The following is a 12,373-nucleotide window of genomic DNA, read 5'->3' on the forward strand; positions in this document are numbered from 1 at the left end:
GAGCTCCCTGATCCAAGACATGACGCCCTATTCCGTCTAGCCTTCGCGAACCTCGTCATGGGGGGGCTTTGAGGTGACTCTCTCTGCACGACAAGGAACAAAGCACCTGCGTTACATTGCATAAGATGAGAGGTAGGAGTGGAACCAACCCCCCCGCCAAAGGCTAGTTACCGACTTGTCTCTTCTGTCAATGGGACCAAAAGCAAAGCGCGCCGACAAAAACCATTTGCTAGCCCGAGTGTGGGGGGGAGAAAGGGCCTATGATGCCACCAATTGATCTTCCCGCAATGACAAGGTTCCGATCCGATTCTTGTTTTTTTTTTTTCTCTCTTGTTTGTTTGACAAATCTTTGAGCAGAATGAACCGGGGGAAACAAAAAGAAGGACATTGTTAGCAGCACACCTCTTTTGCCACCAACCAATCCGCCGGAAGACACGGAAGAGTTGATTTGGGTAGTGAGTTTGGGGCTAGTTGTGACCAAAAAAAACCCCGTTTGATTAGTCTAGTTTTTTTGGCAAGTTCAACTTGTCTTGACAAGTTTTGGACGTTTACGTCGCTTTTCTTTTGGTTCATTTATGATGCTGAGACATGCTTTTGGGGCGAGCGGACGAGCGGGCGGGCTAGTTACTGCAAGGCCCATCATCCTTGCTTGTTTCTTTTCGACTTTTCGTCTTTCGGAATTAAAATGGGTGACCAAGTTGGTTGACTCGTGTTTAGCTTCACGCGTACTTTGCCACGGCCATTACTGACGGCCGTTTGTTATGCTTTGGGCGACAGTTTATTTGTCATGGTCCTACACATTTCCTGTCCATGCCGTCATCAACAAGTCCTCGCCGACGCAATACCCAGAGGGCTCAAGCGAGGTGCTAGAAAACAATGCGTACGGAGAACCTACAATGGTTCTCGTTCTTGTAGAAGCTGCCCTTGACTCTTGTGCCGGCCCCCCCCCCCCCCCCCTGTCGAAGCTTTCGTAATGGGCAATTTCACGCTTACAACGTCACGACGATTGATTCATGCCACCCCTCCAAGGCGCGCTGTCACTCTCCGCCGCGCCGTCACCGGGAGCATCCCGCCCCGGGAATTGATGTTTCAGGCCGGCAGATGGCGAGGTGGATTGCTACTGGCGATGGTGATGTGATGAGCGGGACGCACAGCCGAGGCCAAAGGCGACGGGAAAGAAACGAAACGAAACGAAGTAGGAGAAGAAGAAGGAGAAGAAGAAGAAGACGAAAAATAAAAAACAATTGTGTCAACTCTCAAGTGAATTGGAAAAACCAATCTGCATCATGCCCTTGTTGTTTGTTGAGGAGCAAGGGCGAACCGGACCCGGACAAAAAAGCAAAGAACAAGATGCATCTCGCACCCCCTTATGGAGCGTAGGATTCGCGCTGGGCATGGATGAATGTGACTTGCTTTATCAGTACAACCCTGGTTCTCGGTACTGGCTACGCACGGTTAGCCCAGTCGCGTAGCCTACAGCTAGATGTGGCTTGCAGCCTGCAGGTGACAGGGAGACCCTATTTTGGCCCCCCCTCCTCCTCCTCTCTTATTATTCGTGGTACACATTTGTTGCTCTGCTTCTTCTTTTCCGTAGCTGCTTACTCCGTACAGACTTTTGGGAAACATATTGCGCTGACGAGGATGGAGTGATTTGCGAGATTCCGAGCTCGCAAGCAAGCTCCCGCCCCCCCCCCCCCCCTGGCCCCTTTTTGACAGCGCCACCATCTCGTCCCGATGGCTGGCTGGCCCTGTATTATTCCCACAAGGAGGAAGTAGCTGGAGCATTCAGTTCTGGGAGTGGCATTTCCCCGAGAATGAACAATCACGACCACGCCAAGATCCTTGATGACTGTGATGGTGACTTGCCGCGGAGCTTCTATTCCTCTCCGAAAGTAGCTTGGCAACTTTGGCTTTATTAAACCTAGCTCGCTGGGTTTCGCATCCCAAGAATGACAATACAGCTGCGCGGCCAACCATGCAGCAAAGCACCAAGGGCTGTTTATTAGAGCAGTTGTTAGCGCCGACCCGTTCTCTACAACCAGTATAGCCTTTGCTTTGGCTGGCGAGCCGGACGAAAAGAGAACAAGTCCCCAGTTCGGACATCGTAGAAGCGATGACGTCTCGCTCCATCATCACGGCTCAGTGAGAATCGCGACATCGCTCGGGCACCCAAAGTCTTTTCTTGTTGGTTTCGTCTGGGCCATCATGTCATAGACTGGCTCTGCGGGAGAGGGCACCCAGAAATCGATTGCCCCCCTCGCCCCCAAGTCGGCATTTCCAGGTTCGTGGATCGTGCCCAGTGCGTGAATGAGACTGTCGGGGGGTGAATTATACCCTTGCAGCCTTCGTACCCCGGTCGTGGGCTGTCCGGATCGACAATGCGGCTCCATCCTGTTTCCTTTTTACCAGCAGTTTGCGCATGCAAAGCCCCCCCCTACGACGCGAAAAACGTCCTGTTTTTTTTTTCTTCTTTTTCTGGCTCTTTTTCGTGCACAAGCTTGCGCTGTAGAATTTCAGCAACACACCGTCCGGGGTCAGCGGCCTGGTTTGCGTCCTCCTCCGCTCCGGTTCGTTGGTTGTTGTTGTTGCGGCCTTGGGTGCGAGTCAGGGGAGCGTTGCATTGGCAAACAGTTCATTAAACCTTACCTGAGACCTTTTCTGCTCCCTTTGCATTTGGTTGCCCAGATAGTCGGGGCTGAAGAAAAGCAGCTTGGTGTGGCGAGTCATAAGGATCAGATATGCCTCGGACAAAAGCTGCGGAAAGGGGAGCAGCACAGTTCGTTGCCTGTGATTCGAACATTGATAAATACAAGGTTCATAACTTGACGGCACAACTTTGTACACAATGCCACGGCACAACTTTCCGGTTGTACATGCATGACAGCGCATCCGTTGCACCCTAAATTAGAAACTCGTAGAGGATGGATGTTCCACGACGCCACCCGCCCTACTACACAAGCCTGTAAGTAGCACGCCAATCGCCAACCCCGCAAACTGTCAAACGACTTTGTCTCGGGACTTTGCCTCCTTCCCGGTCCAAGAGCCAAGAGTCAGCCAAAGCATCTGCCGCCGTCGCCAGCATGGGGGTGATCAATATTCGCGACGCCGCGCAGTGGACAGCCTTGTTACAGACGGAACCCCGGCGTCCGCTGCTCGTCCATCTCAACGGTGACACGACCTGGCTGCTGCAGCTGCCCCGCCCGGTCGGTGACGGCGGCGGCAGCAACGGCAGCGGCAGCGGCAGGGTGGCTCGGAGCCATTTCAACCTCCTCATCGATCCGTGGCTGCAAGGCCCCCAGAGCGACGTCGCGTCGTGGTTCAGCACCCAGTACCACGTCGTGGCGCCGGCCGTCTCGTCGCTGGCGGCGCTGCAGGCGGCTCTGGAACGGCTCGAGCCGGCAGACGCAGACGCAGAGGCCGGACCGGTCGGGCGGGGCGGCGGCGGCGGCGGCTCACGGTCTTGCATCGACGCCGTGGCGATATCGCACGAGTTTACGGATCACTGCCACAGGGCCACGCTGCAGGAGCTGCCCAGGGACACGCCCGTATACGCGGCCGACGTGGCGGCGGACCTGATCCGCAGCTGGCGGTTCTTTGACGCCGACGCCGTCATCACCGCGCCGGGACTGGTCGCCGGCGCCGCCTGGGCATCCACCCCGCACGTCCACCTGCCCGCGTGGCTGCGCATCAGCCGTCTCGTCACGCCCGGCAACTCGCTCTACTACCACTCGGCGCTCGTCGTCGCGTTCGACCTCGGGGCCGGCAGCGGCGGCGAGGGCGGTGGTGGCGCAGAGGCCATCGTCTACTCCCCGCACGGCATCGCGGCGCGCGACGTCTCCGCCCTGCCCGCCTCGGGCCTCGCCACGCTCGCCATGCTGCACGGGCTGCACGACGTGCGCCTTGAGCCGCTGAAGCAGCTCAACCTCGGCGCGCTCAACGCGGTCGAGGCGGTGCGCGCGGCGCGCGCCCGCTACTGGGTCGCCACGCACGACGAGGAGAAGACGGGCAAGGGCCTGATTGCGCCGCTGCTCCGACGAACGCGGTACACGCTGCGGCAGGCCGTGGCGCATGATGAGCAGCAGAGGCAGAATAGTGGTGGCGGCGGCGAACAAGGAGAGACGGGGTATGAATTCAAGGAGCTGGCGTCCGGGGAGGTCGTACTATTGAAATGAGCAATCACAGTTGGTATTGAGACCATTTGTTTTTTTTTTCGAGTTTCTTTTGAGACAAATGATTCTAGCAGAGATTATTAGATACCCTTGCTCATTAGCAAATATACACGACTCGACATTACATGAGAAGAAACGATTTCCACCATTCGCACCTTTCCCATCCTCCCTCCGCATCTCCGTGAACAGATCACAGCTCGTCCCTGGCCTCGAGCTCCTGCATGAGCTGCATCGCCATCCCCGCGCCGGCCATCTGGCCCGTCTGCAGGGCCTGCACGACGCTCTTGACGGACACGACGGCGTCGCCCGCGGCGAAGCACCCGGCCACGCTCGTCTCGCCCGTCGTCGGCGCGCGCACTACCACCAGCGGGCCCGGGCCGCCGGCCTCGTCCCGGGTCTCGAGCCCCAGCTGCCGCGCCAGCCCCGGCGCCGCCAGCGCCAGCGCCGGGTGGCTCGCGACGAACCCTTCCTCGCGCGTCGTCCCGTCCGCGAGCGTGACGACGACGGCGCTCGACGCCGGCCAGTCCCGGAGCGCCAGCCGCGCGACCCGCCGCGTCTCGACCGTCACCTTGCCGCCCGACAGCCGCGACGGCCGCAGCGCCGCCGCGAGCCCCGCGTCGCCGTCCGTGTAGATGGTCGCGTGCGCCGCGAGCCGCTTGGCCAGGAGGCTGACGTGAGCCAGCGCGTCGGCCGACGAGAGCAGGCCGACGCCCAGGACGCCGACGGACGACGCGCCGCGCTCCTCGAACCCGTCGCAGAAAAGACAATGAAAACTGATGAGTCTGTATTAGTGCCTTGTTTGTTTTCTTTTCTTTTTTTTTTTCTTCTCTCCTTCTCCCACCCGTCACAACTTTAGAGGTGGAAAAGAAAAAAGCAACGGTTTACTTACATGCCACGTCCCCAGCAGTCGCCGTAGCCCTCGACTTGCTCCTCCAACTTGTCGCGAACGCCCGTCGCGAGGCCGAGCTTCCTGCCGTAGTAGACGTTTCCGCGCGCATCTCTTGCCTCGAACCTAGCATCCGCCAACGTGCCTGCTGAGGCCTCTGTCGCGTTGGGGACGACTTGCTCGGTGCCGTCGCCGTCCCCGGTGCCAGGCGGTCCGGCCGTGGCGTCGGCGACATCAGCGCCGTCGCGCCGCCGGACCTCCACAATCGTGGTGTCGTCCTGGAACGCGACCGACCGGTACCGGGCCGCCAGGTCCGCGCGCACCTTGGCGCGAAAGTCGGCGGGCGGGACGTGGTCGAAGCCGGGCACGTTGTGCATGTGGGCGGCCCGCGCGTTGCGGTACGCGCCCGAGTCAATCACCAGCGCCGAGTAGGCCTGGCGCGCGAGGGTGGTGGCCATGGCGAGGCCGGCGGGACCGCCGCCGAGGATGAGGACGTCGTAGACGTGGGCCATCGTTTGTGGACGGAAGGGGGTTGGGTTGCGGATGAGAGAGATGAGCGTCTTTCGTTTGGGTGGATCGATTGGTTCGCTTCGAAAAATGAGTGGTGAATCATGAGCTCGACATGCTTCACGGAAGGGAGGATCATTGAGTTGGGTTATATATCACCAGGCCTTCGGCGACAATTCGAGACTCCCTCCGGGTTGAACAAGTCTCCGTGAGTGGGGCCGAACCCCGGGGCAACGGCCCCGGTACGCCGGAGCAGAAAAGTCTCCGAGGCGTGCGCGTCACTGCTTGATTCGAGAGTCGATTTGTCTATGCTCTCAAATGAAGCCAGCTACTATTGGCCAAAACCTGCTCACCAAGGTGTGAGCCAATCGGGCGAGGAGGGCCACGAAAGTCCAAAGTTTCTGGACTGAGCTGCCCGGCCATCAAGGTAACTCAGAATCATGCAATTGTGTTTACAAACTTGTATCGGCAGACAAGCTCGCAATTTCAGTGTTTAGCCAGCCTCGAGATCATTTACAAATAGAATAGCATAAATGCATATTACAGCTTCGTGTTCATTAACAGTTGCTGTATCTATTGCGCGAGAAATATAATCTGTACAGGTCTAAGTGTGCGCAAGTAAACAATTGCATCCAAATTTCATGCTCCGAATCAAGAATAAAGTACATGTATGCCAGGAACCACCAGAAGCAATGACGCTCGCTACTATACGGATCCACAAAACGCCAAAGAACCATGATGGGCTGTGAAAGACCAGTCCGGAGGTGAAAGCACCTCTTTTCGATATGTTTGCCAGATCCCGGCAGAGCACGGGGGGAGCCTTGGCGGACCTGCTACAAGTCGTCACCTACCATGACCCAAGCGGCGGATGACGGATCGTCAGAGGCCTGCTGAGTGCTATGTGGTGTATCCTGCATTTCGCTATCAGAGAGAAGTTCAAACTCCTCAGAATCCAGGATCAAGTCAGGCGGCTGCGACGCATCAACGTCGACCGAGCCTTGCGAGCCAGCCAGCTCGTAAATGACCCGGAGAGGAGGTGGCGCAGAATCGGCCGAGTTTTGCGAAGATGCATGTTGAATCATCTCCTCGGGAGAAGCTTGTTGAGAAGCGAAGAAATAGCGAGCGATAGCCTCGTCATCTCCAATGTCAGAGAAAGAGAGGCTGAGGTGAAGGGGTTGCTCTAAGGCATAAGTACCACCATCGTGGCGCTTGTGTTTTGCATTCTTCCGCGCACGCTTGGCAGGGCGGATAATGTAGGTGGGTTCGTTGTGGCGGATGCTGTTGAGATCAAAGGCCGTCTTGAGGTCCTCGCCGCTGTTGTATAGAAGACCCTTGTGGTAAAGCTCGGCGACCTGGGCATCTTCGGAAGCGGTGTGTCGTCGCACGTAGACCTTGGCCTTGGTAGTAGACTGATCGTAGAAGGCTTCTTGGCGCTCGAGCGAGGGACAGCGACGGTGGTTACGTTCACCTGGCAGCGGAACAGTGCTGCGCGCAAGGGCAACGTCGTTATCGAGCTCGTTGGGTGAGAATCTGTTGCGCGTGTGCAGGCGGCGGTCACTGGTTCGAGCCTCGGCCGGCCCCTTGTGCCTCCTTGTCTGGAAAGACCTAGGGTTCCGTTCGTAGGCGTCCTGCAACTGCTGCTCGAAATGACGATACCGGGCGGAAGGCTCGAGGGTGCTCAAGACAGGGCAGGAGCGCAAGCCCGAGTATTTGGTGCACGCAAAGCCCTCTCTCCAGCAGGCCTGGGGGTCATTATCGTTGGCGAGGATTCTGGCCCGGCGACGGATTTCGTGGGCCCACGAGACAAGAGGGGCGGTAGGCGGGTGAGGAACCGCGCCAAAGTGGCCGGTCTCGAAGATGACGGAAGGCAGCGATGGTGTTGAGTTGGTGTCCATGGTGTGTGTATATATATGTGTGTGTATAAGCGACGACGGTATTAGGAAGATGGTTGGCGAAACAAATAGAAGTGGACAGCGTGTAAATCGTCGTCAAACTGGTGAGCAAGCGGTGGAGAGGCAGAGTAGGTGTGGGCGGGTAGGTAGATGTAGAGGATGACGAGCGAAGGGCGTCGGGATGTCGAAGCGTGGTCGACGCGCCAACGGTGAGTGTTTGGCGAGGGAGGACGAGGTCACAGGGCGCGCGAAAGGAGCGACTAGAAGGGTCGTCGTCGTCGGCAACGTGTCCGGTGTAGAAAGTCGGAGAAGCAAAGCAGAAGCAACGATGCGACACGGGAGGAGTGAGGCAGCAGGCTTTGTATACTTGGTAGTGTAAGTGGGTGGGCAGCAGGTAGGTATGGATGGTGGCCAGGCCCGCACTGGCCCTTTTTATTCAGAATGATGGTTACTTGGATACTCGGGAGCAAAGGGGAAGCCGAGCGTTGCGAGGTGCTCAGGCCCGTCCGGTTTGGGCAGAGAGGCGAAACAGGGCGAAGCTGATTGGACTGTGTTGATGTCATAGGACCGTCGTGGCCTTTGTCCTGGGGCGAGGGTCTGAGGCGGCGCATGACCGTGACTCACAGCCTTTGGCTAGTTGGCTAGTTATGGCGCGAGCGTGTGACTCGGTGGCGCAGTCACATAAGATTAAGTACTGGGTGCATACATATGTAGGCTCCTGATAAAGGTGCCAAGCTCAAATCAGCACCCAACGGCCATCCCCAGCTGCCTGCGTGAAGAAAAAAAAAACAAGGCTGACTTGGACATTTTTCCTGATTCTCTCAGCCTGTCTCAGCTCAATAAAAAAAAAGAACTCATCTTTTACCAGTTTTCCTCGGGCCCCGGGTTCCAGGCCTAGGTTGGCCGTCATCACCCCAAAGTACTCATGTACCTCAAACTCAGCCTCGTCCTGTCACATGCGCCACGTTTTGTATCATGTAGCCTGAATGCTTATGTAATGCACATCGCGGCATCTACCCAGTACTGATACTTATTATTCCATCTTGGCCGTCGCAGGCTGCCAAAAGGGCTCAACGGATGCCTGTTGTCCCGCAAAGCTGCGGCGTTGGGGTCGAGATCCTACCTGGCTGTTTTTTATCTCCAAGTCTTGATATGTAGGCAGCAGAGTATCAGTAGCAACCCGCCAACAGTGCCAGCGCAGCAGCCCGACCACCTACTTGGTCAGTTTACTGAGCGGCCAACTCTTCTCCGGCTGACGAGTGGCAACCTGGTAGGCACCCGCCCGGCTGACAGCCTAGAGTCGTCAGCATGAGGGCAGACGGTGAATCTAGAACACATCAGACAAACTAGTTTCAAGAATCGCACACCCAACCATCTCTGCCCGATATTATATCAGTCGCCCATCATAAACCCGCACGACGGGCCACCGCAGCGCGCAGCGGGGCGGCTGCCGCATCTCTCGGCTGCCACCACCCGACGATCGACCCACGATCCCCTGGGTGCATGCACCTTGCACTATTGCCGAGATTTCGAGTTACAGACGACACAGCAAGGAACGATATTCCAAAGTATTCATGCCATTGCTCTTTGGCTCTAATCCAGACCACGCCAGCACCTGCACTCACTCCGGGCGGGCCATTACTAACACAGCCTAAACCAGAAGCAAGAGAGATGTTTTTACCCAAAAGAAAACAGGAAGAAAGAAAGAAAGAAGACAAAATGCAAAGAAAATCTGATACAAGTCTGTCAAAAGACGTCATTTGAGATTAGCTACCTAGAGAAAAAACAGTATCATCGATATCCTCACATGCGGGACTACAAGTCTCTGCCGCCCAACATCGATTCCCTAGTTGCGGGGCGTATTGAATGGACGGGAGCTGCCCCGGCCATTTTTTCGTGGCTGGCCAACATGCCAGTCATGTTCGACATTGCGTCGTCCAGTAGCTTGCTCGGTGATTTCTGCGCCGGCCTCGACAGTTGGGCGCATCCAATGTTCTCTCTTCCACTGTAGGTTCCAACTCGGCGGCCGCGGCAAGATCAGCCATGAGCATGAGGAGCACGACAGGGGAGCTGTTTTTGGTTTTGGATATGTGCGCAACGTTCCCGCAATAGTGTGAAACTCGAAGATTTTCGATTTCTAGGCGTTGCAGGCTGTGGCTTCACCATTTACTTTTCAGGTTCCATCGGCTAATTGGTATCCTCGATTGCACAGACACCCCGGACTCTCAGCCGCTCTGTCTCTTTCACCCGACGGTGAACAGATATCTCTACTTTCTTCTTATTCTCGTCAACTAACGTGCAACCCGCTCGAATCTCTTGTATAGTCTCGGCACAGGCCAAGCCACTATACCAATGCTTGAGTGAGTTGCCACTGAGTGCTGCAGATACCTAGACCTTTGAAAATCCCAAATATACGCAGTCGGACGGATGAAATTCTCGAGAACCACAATCCAAGTAGCTTCGGTTGTCACCACACCTATCTGCGCGGGCCTCCTCCAGGTCTTGTTCGCGAGCGCGTGCAGTGTGCGGCATGGTTCTGGACGCATATTGCTCATGTAAAAAATTAGGCAATAAATCTGCTCTGCGCCTTGATCACTGATAGGGCCTTCTCTAAGCCACGTTCAAAGCTGCAGACGCGCATCTATCCAAGCGGTTCACCAGATCGTCTCAAGCTAGGTTTTCATCAACTTCATTGCTACGGCAAATTGAGGGAGGCCAAGTGATGTATAGCATGAGAAAAAAAATTGGATGCCCATATGCGATGCATAGGATTTATATTTCATTATTGAATTTACAGTTCAATTTGTTGTAGTCTTTCAAAAAAGACAGCAGGTATGCGAGGTGTGGGAGGGCAAACCCAGCGCCTTTGATGAACCCAGTCGACCTTTCCGGCATCAGCTTCTAACGGTATCGTTCTGTTGGTGTGGAACAATCCAGATGTATTCAACATGGGCTCTTGGGATCACGAGCATATATCCCAGTAAAGCGAAATTATCTTCACATCAGTGGAACAATGTTGGTCTATCTGAGCGGGTGTAATCGCACTGACAGTTAGTATACCAACGCGGGCGTCACCAGATCCAGGAGCACAGTGACTTCCCAAATGAAAATGAAAAAAAAAGAAAAAAAAAAAACGGCATGTATCGAATGGTTTCATTCACACGGCGATGATGAAATGGATACGATTGGGACAGCTCTTGTCCCTTGGCGCTTCGACCATGTTCTTCTGCGCATCCATGTGATACACCATACCCAAATACGTGGTCTAGGGTAAGCACGTCGTCTCGGCCACTGGGAGTGTCAAGCATCAGGTCGTTCTAGTATTTCATCTCGCACTGCGTGGAATTGAAAACGCTGGTCGATTTGCATATATTCTCATCCGTCCTTGTAGTCTCCAAGCCACACAACCTGTTGTAGTGAACTACTGAGTACGTCCATGGTTCATGAAGCACAACACCCAATATGTCTTATTTTGTTTTTTCGGTGTAGAGCGAAGTTAGGCGCTGGAGAGGGTTTTTTTTCGGACTCCGTGTGCGAGTGACGAAAATGACGAGTCCTAAAAGTGATTCTGATTGGAAAAAAAAAAAAAAAAAAACGGCAATGGCCCGAGTACCTGACAATTAACCCACTACGCCGGGAAGCCTCAGCTACTCCGTCGGAGGTGCCCGAGCAAACCCGACATCGGGCCTCGTTGTGTTGTCGAAACAGGCTGAACCAACATCCGTCCATTCCAGTTTCCAATCATCCATGGTGGTGGTCGCCAAGAGCTGCTCTTAGGGGTCGAATCTGGGCACGACCTGCTTTTAGGGGAACGTCAGATGAAAGTCTCCTGAAAATGTAGGGCGTGGAAAAGAGGAGATGAAGATGGTCTTTAGTGGCTCCCGGGTTGCATTGACAGCCGGCCCAAGGTGTGAGGATCGGTGCGCGCGGCCAGGATCTGCTTGCCCCTCACAAGAAGCAGCTTCTTCCCCATGGGGGGACCTTGAGAGGGGCCCCAGGTTTTGCGATATTTCTTTTCTTTTCTTTTCTTTTCTTTTCTTTTTTTTTCTCAGTCCGCTGCATTACTCAATAGTTCGGCCGTCGGTTGCCAAACTCTAATTCAACGCGACACGGGAAGCCTACACGACCTTCTCCACGTAATGCATGTCCCGCCCGCGAATCAGCCGCTTACATCGCGGTCCGCGTCCACGCCATCTGCTTGTCCTCATCGCCCTCGAGGCCCCAGAGGGCCGCTATGCGCCCTTTCGAACATCTTGCAGCGATGCGTAAGCCGCTAGAGGCGCTTTACATCGGGCCAAGGCAGCTCCCGTGATGCATCATTCTTCATCACGGCTCCGTCATGACTTGCGGGCGACGCGACCAGAGCCTTGTCAACGTCCCCTTCCCGTGCCGCAACCTAAGTAGCTCATGGGGTAATAAGAAAAAAGCTCCACCAACAGTGTCACGGTCCAACTCTGAATTCTTGCCCAGTGGAGATGGAAAACACAGGGCCATAAGTACTCCAACTGTTGAATACTGAAACGTGGCTCCGTAGAGGTTGACTAGCCATGAATCCTTTGCAGGGATGAGACAAGCCTTGCACCTTGCTGGCCTGCTTTGTTGGGATTCTGCTGCCTCTGGCCGAGAGGCACTTTGCTCATTGGAACCGACGACTGGCGCGTGAGATTACTGTTGTAAATCGATATAAACATTTATTAACGGCCAACAAGTTCTTACATATGTCTGCTAAGTAGCCACGCTGAAGATGCGCACGAGTCGTTATCCCGAGTTGCCGACAGTCAAGCGTATCGCCGAGATGGAAATAGGCTTAAAGGATATGACATTGTGCGGGCCGCTGGGTCTCCCCATAGCACGCGTATTGCAGTGTGCTACTGGTATTATGTGGGTTGCGGTATGGTTTATCAGTAGTTGTGGTAACA

The 12,373-nt window shown here is 55.3% G+C and overlaps 3 protein-coding genes across 3 annotated transcripts; 1 reads left to right on the forward strand and 2 right to left on the reverse strand.

Moving 5' to 3' along the window:
• Window positions 1-3,080: 3,080 nt before the first annotated feature.
• V2A60_005538 (uncharacterized protein) lies at window positions 3,081-4,172 on the forward strand (the record flags this gene model as incomplete). Its single annotated transcript, XM_083256848.1, has 1 exon — window positions 3,081-4,172. The coding sequence occupies one exon, from the start codon at window positions 3,081-3,083 to the stop codon at window positions 4,170-4,172; it is 1,092 nt and encodes a 363-aa protein (XP_083112974.1).
• A 187-nt stretch (window positions 4,173-4,359) lies between these two features.
• Window positions 4,360-5,567, reverse strand: V2A60_005539 (NAD(P)/FAD-dependent oxidoreductase; the record flags this gene model as incomplete). The annotated part of the gene is made up of 2 exons (XM_083256849.1): window positions 4,360-4,942; window positions 5,059-5,567. The coding sequence occupies 2 exons, from the start codon at window positions 5,565-5,567 to the stop codon at window positions 4,360-4,362; spliced, it is 1,092 nt and encodes a 363-aa protein (XP_083112975.1).
• Window positions 5,568-6,395: 828 nt separating this feature from the next.
• On the reverse strand, window positions 6,396-7,457 carry V2A60_005540 (uncharacterized protein; the record flags this gene model as incomplete). The annotated part of the gene is made up of 1 exon (XM_083256850.1): window positions 6,396-7,457. The coding sequence occupies one exon, from the start codon at window positions 7,455-7,457 to the stop codon at window positions 6,396-6,398; it is 1,062 nt and encodes a 353-aa protein (XP_083112976.1).
• Window positions 7,458-12,373: the final 4,916 nt, after the last annotated feature.

Source organism: Cordyceps javanica, chromosome 3 (assembly GCF_051103115.1).
Source record: "Cordyceps javanica chromosome 3, complete sequence".
Taxonomy (NCBI): Eukaryota; Fungi; Ascomycota; class Sordariomycetes; order Hypocreales; family Cordycipitaceae; genus Cordyceps; species Cordyceps javanica.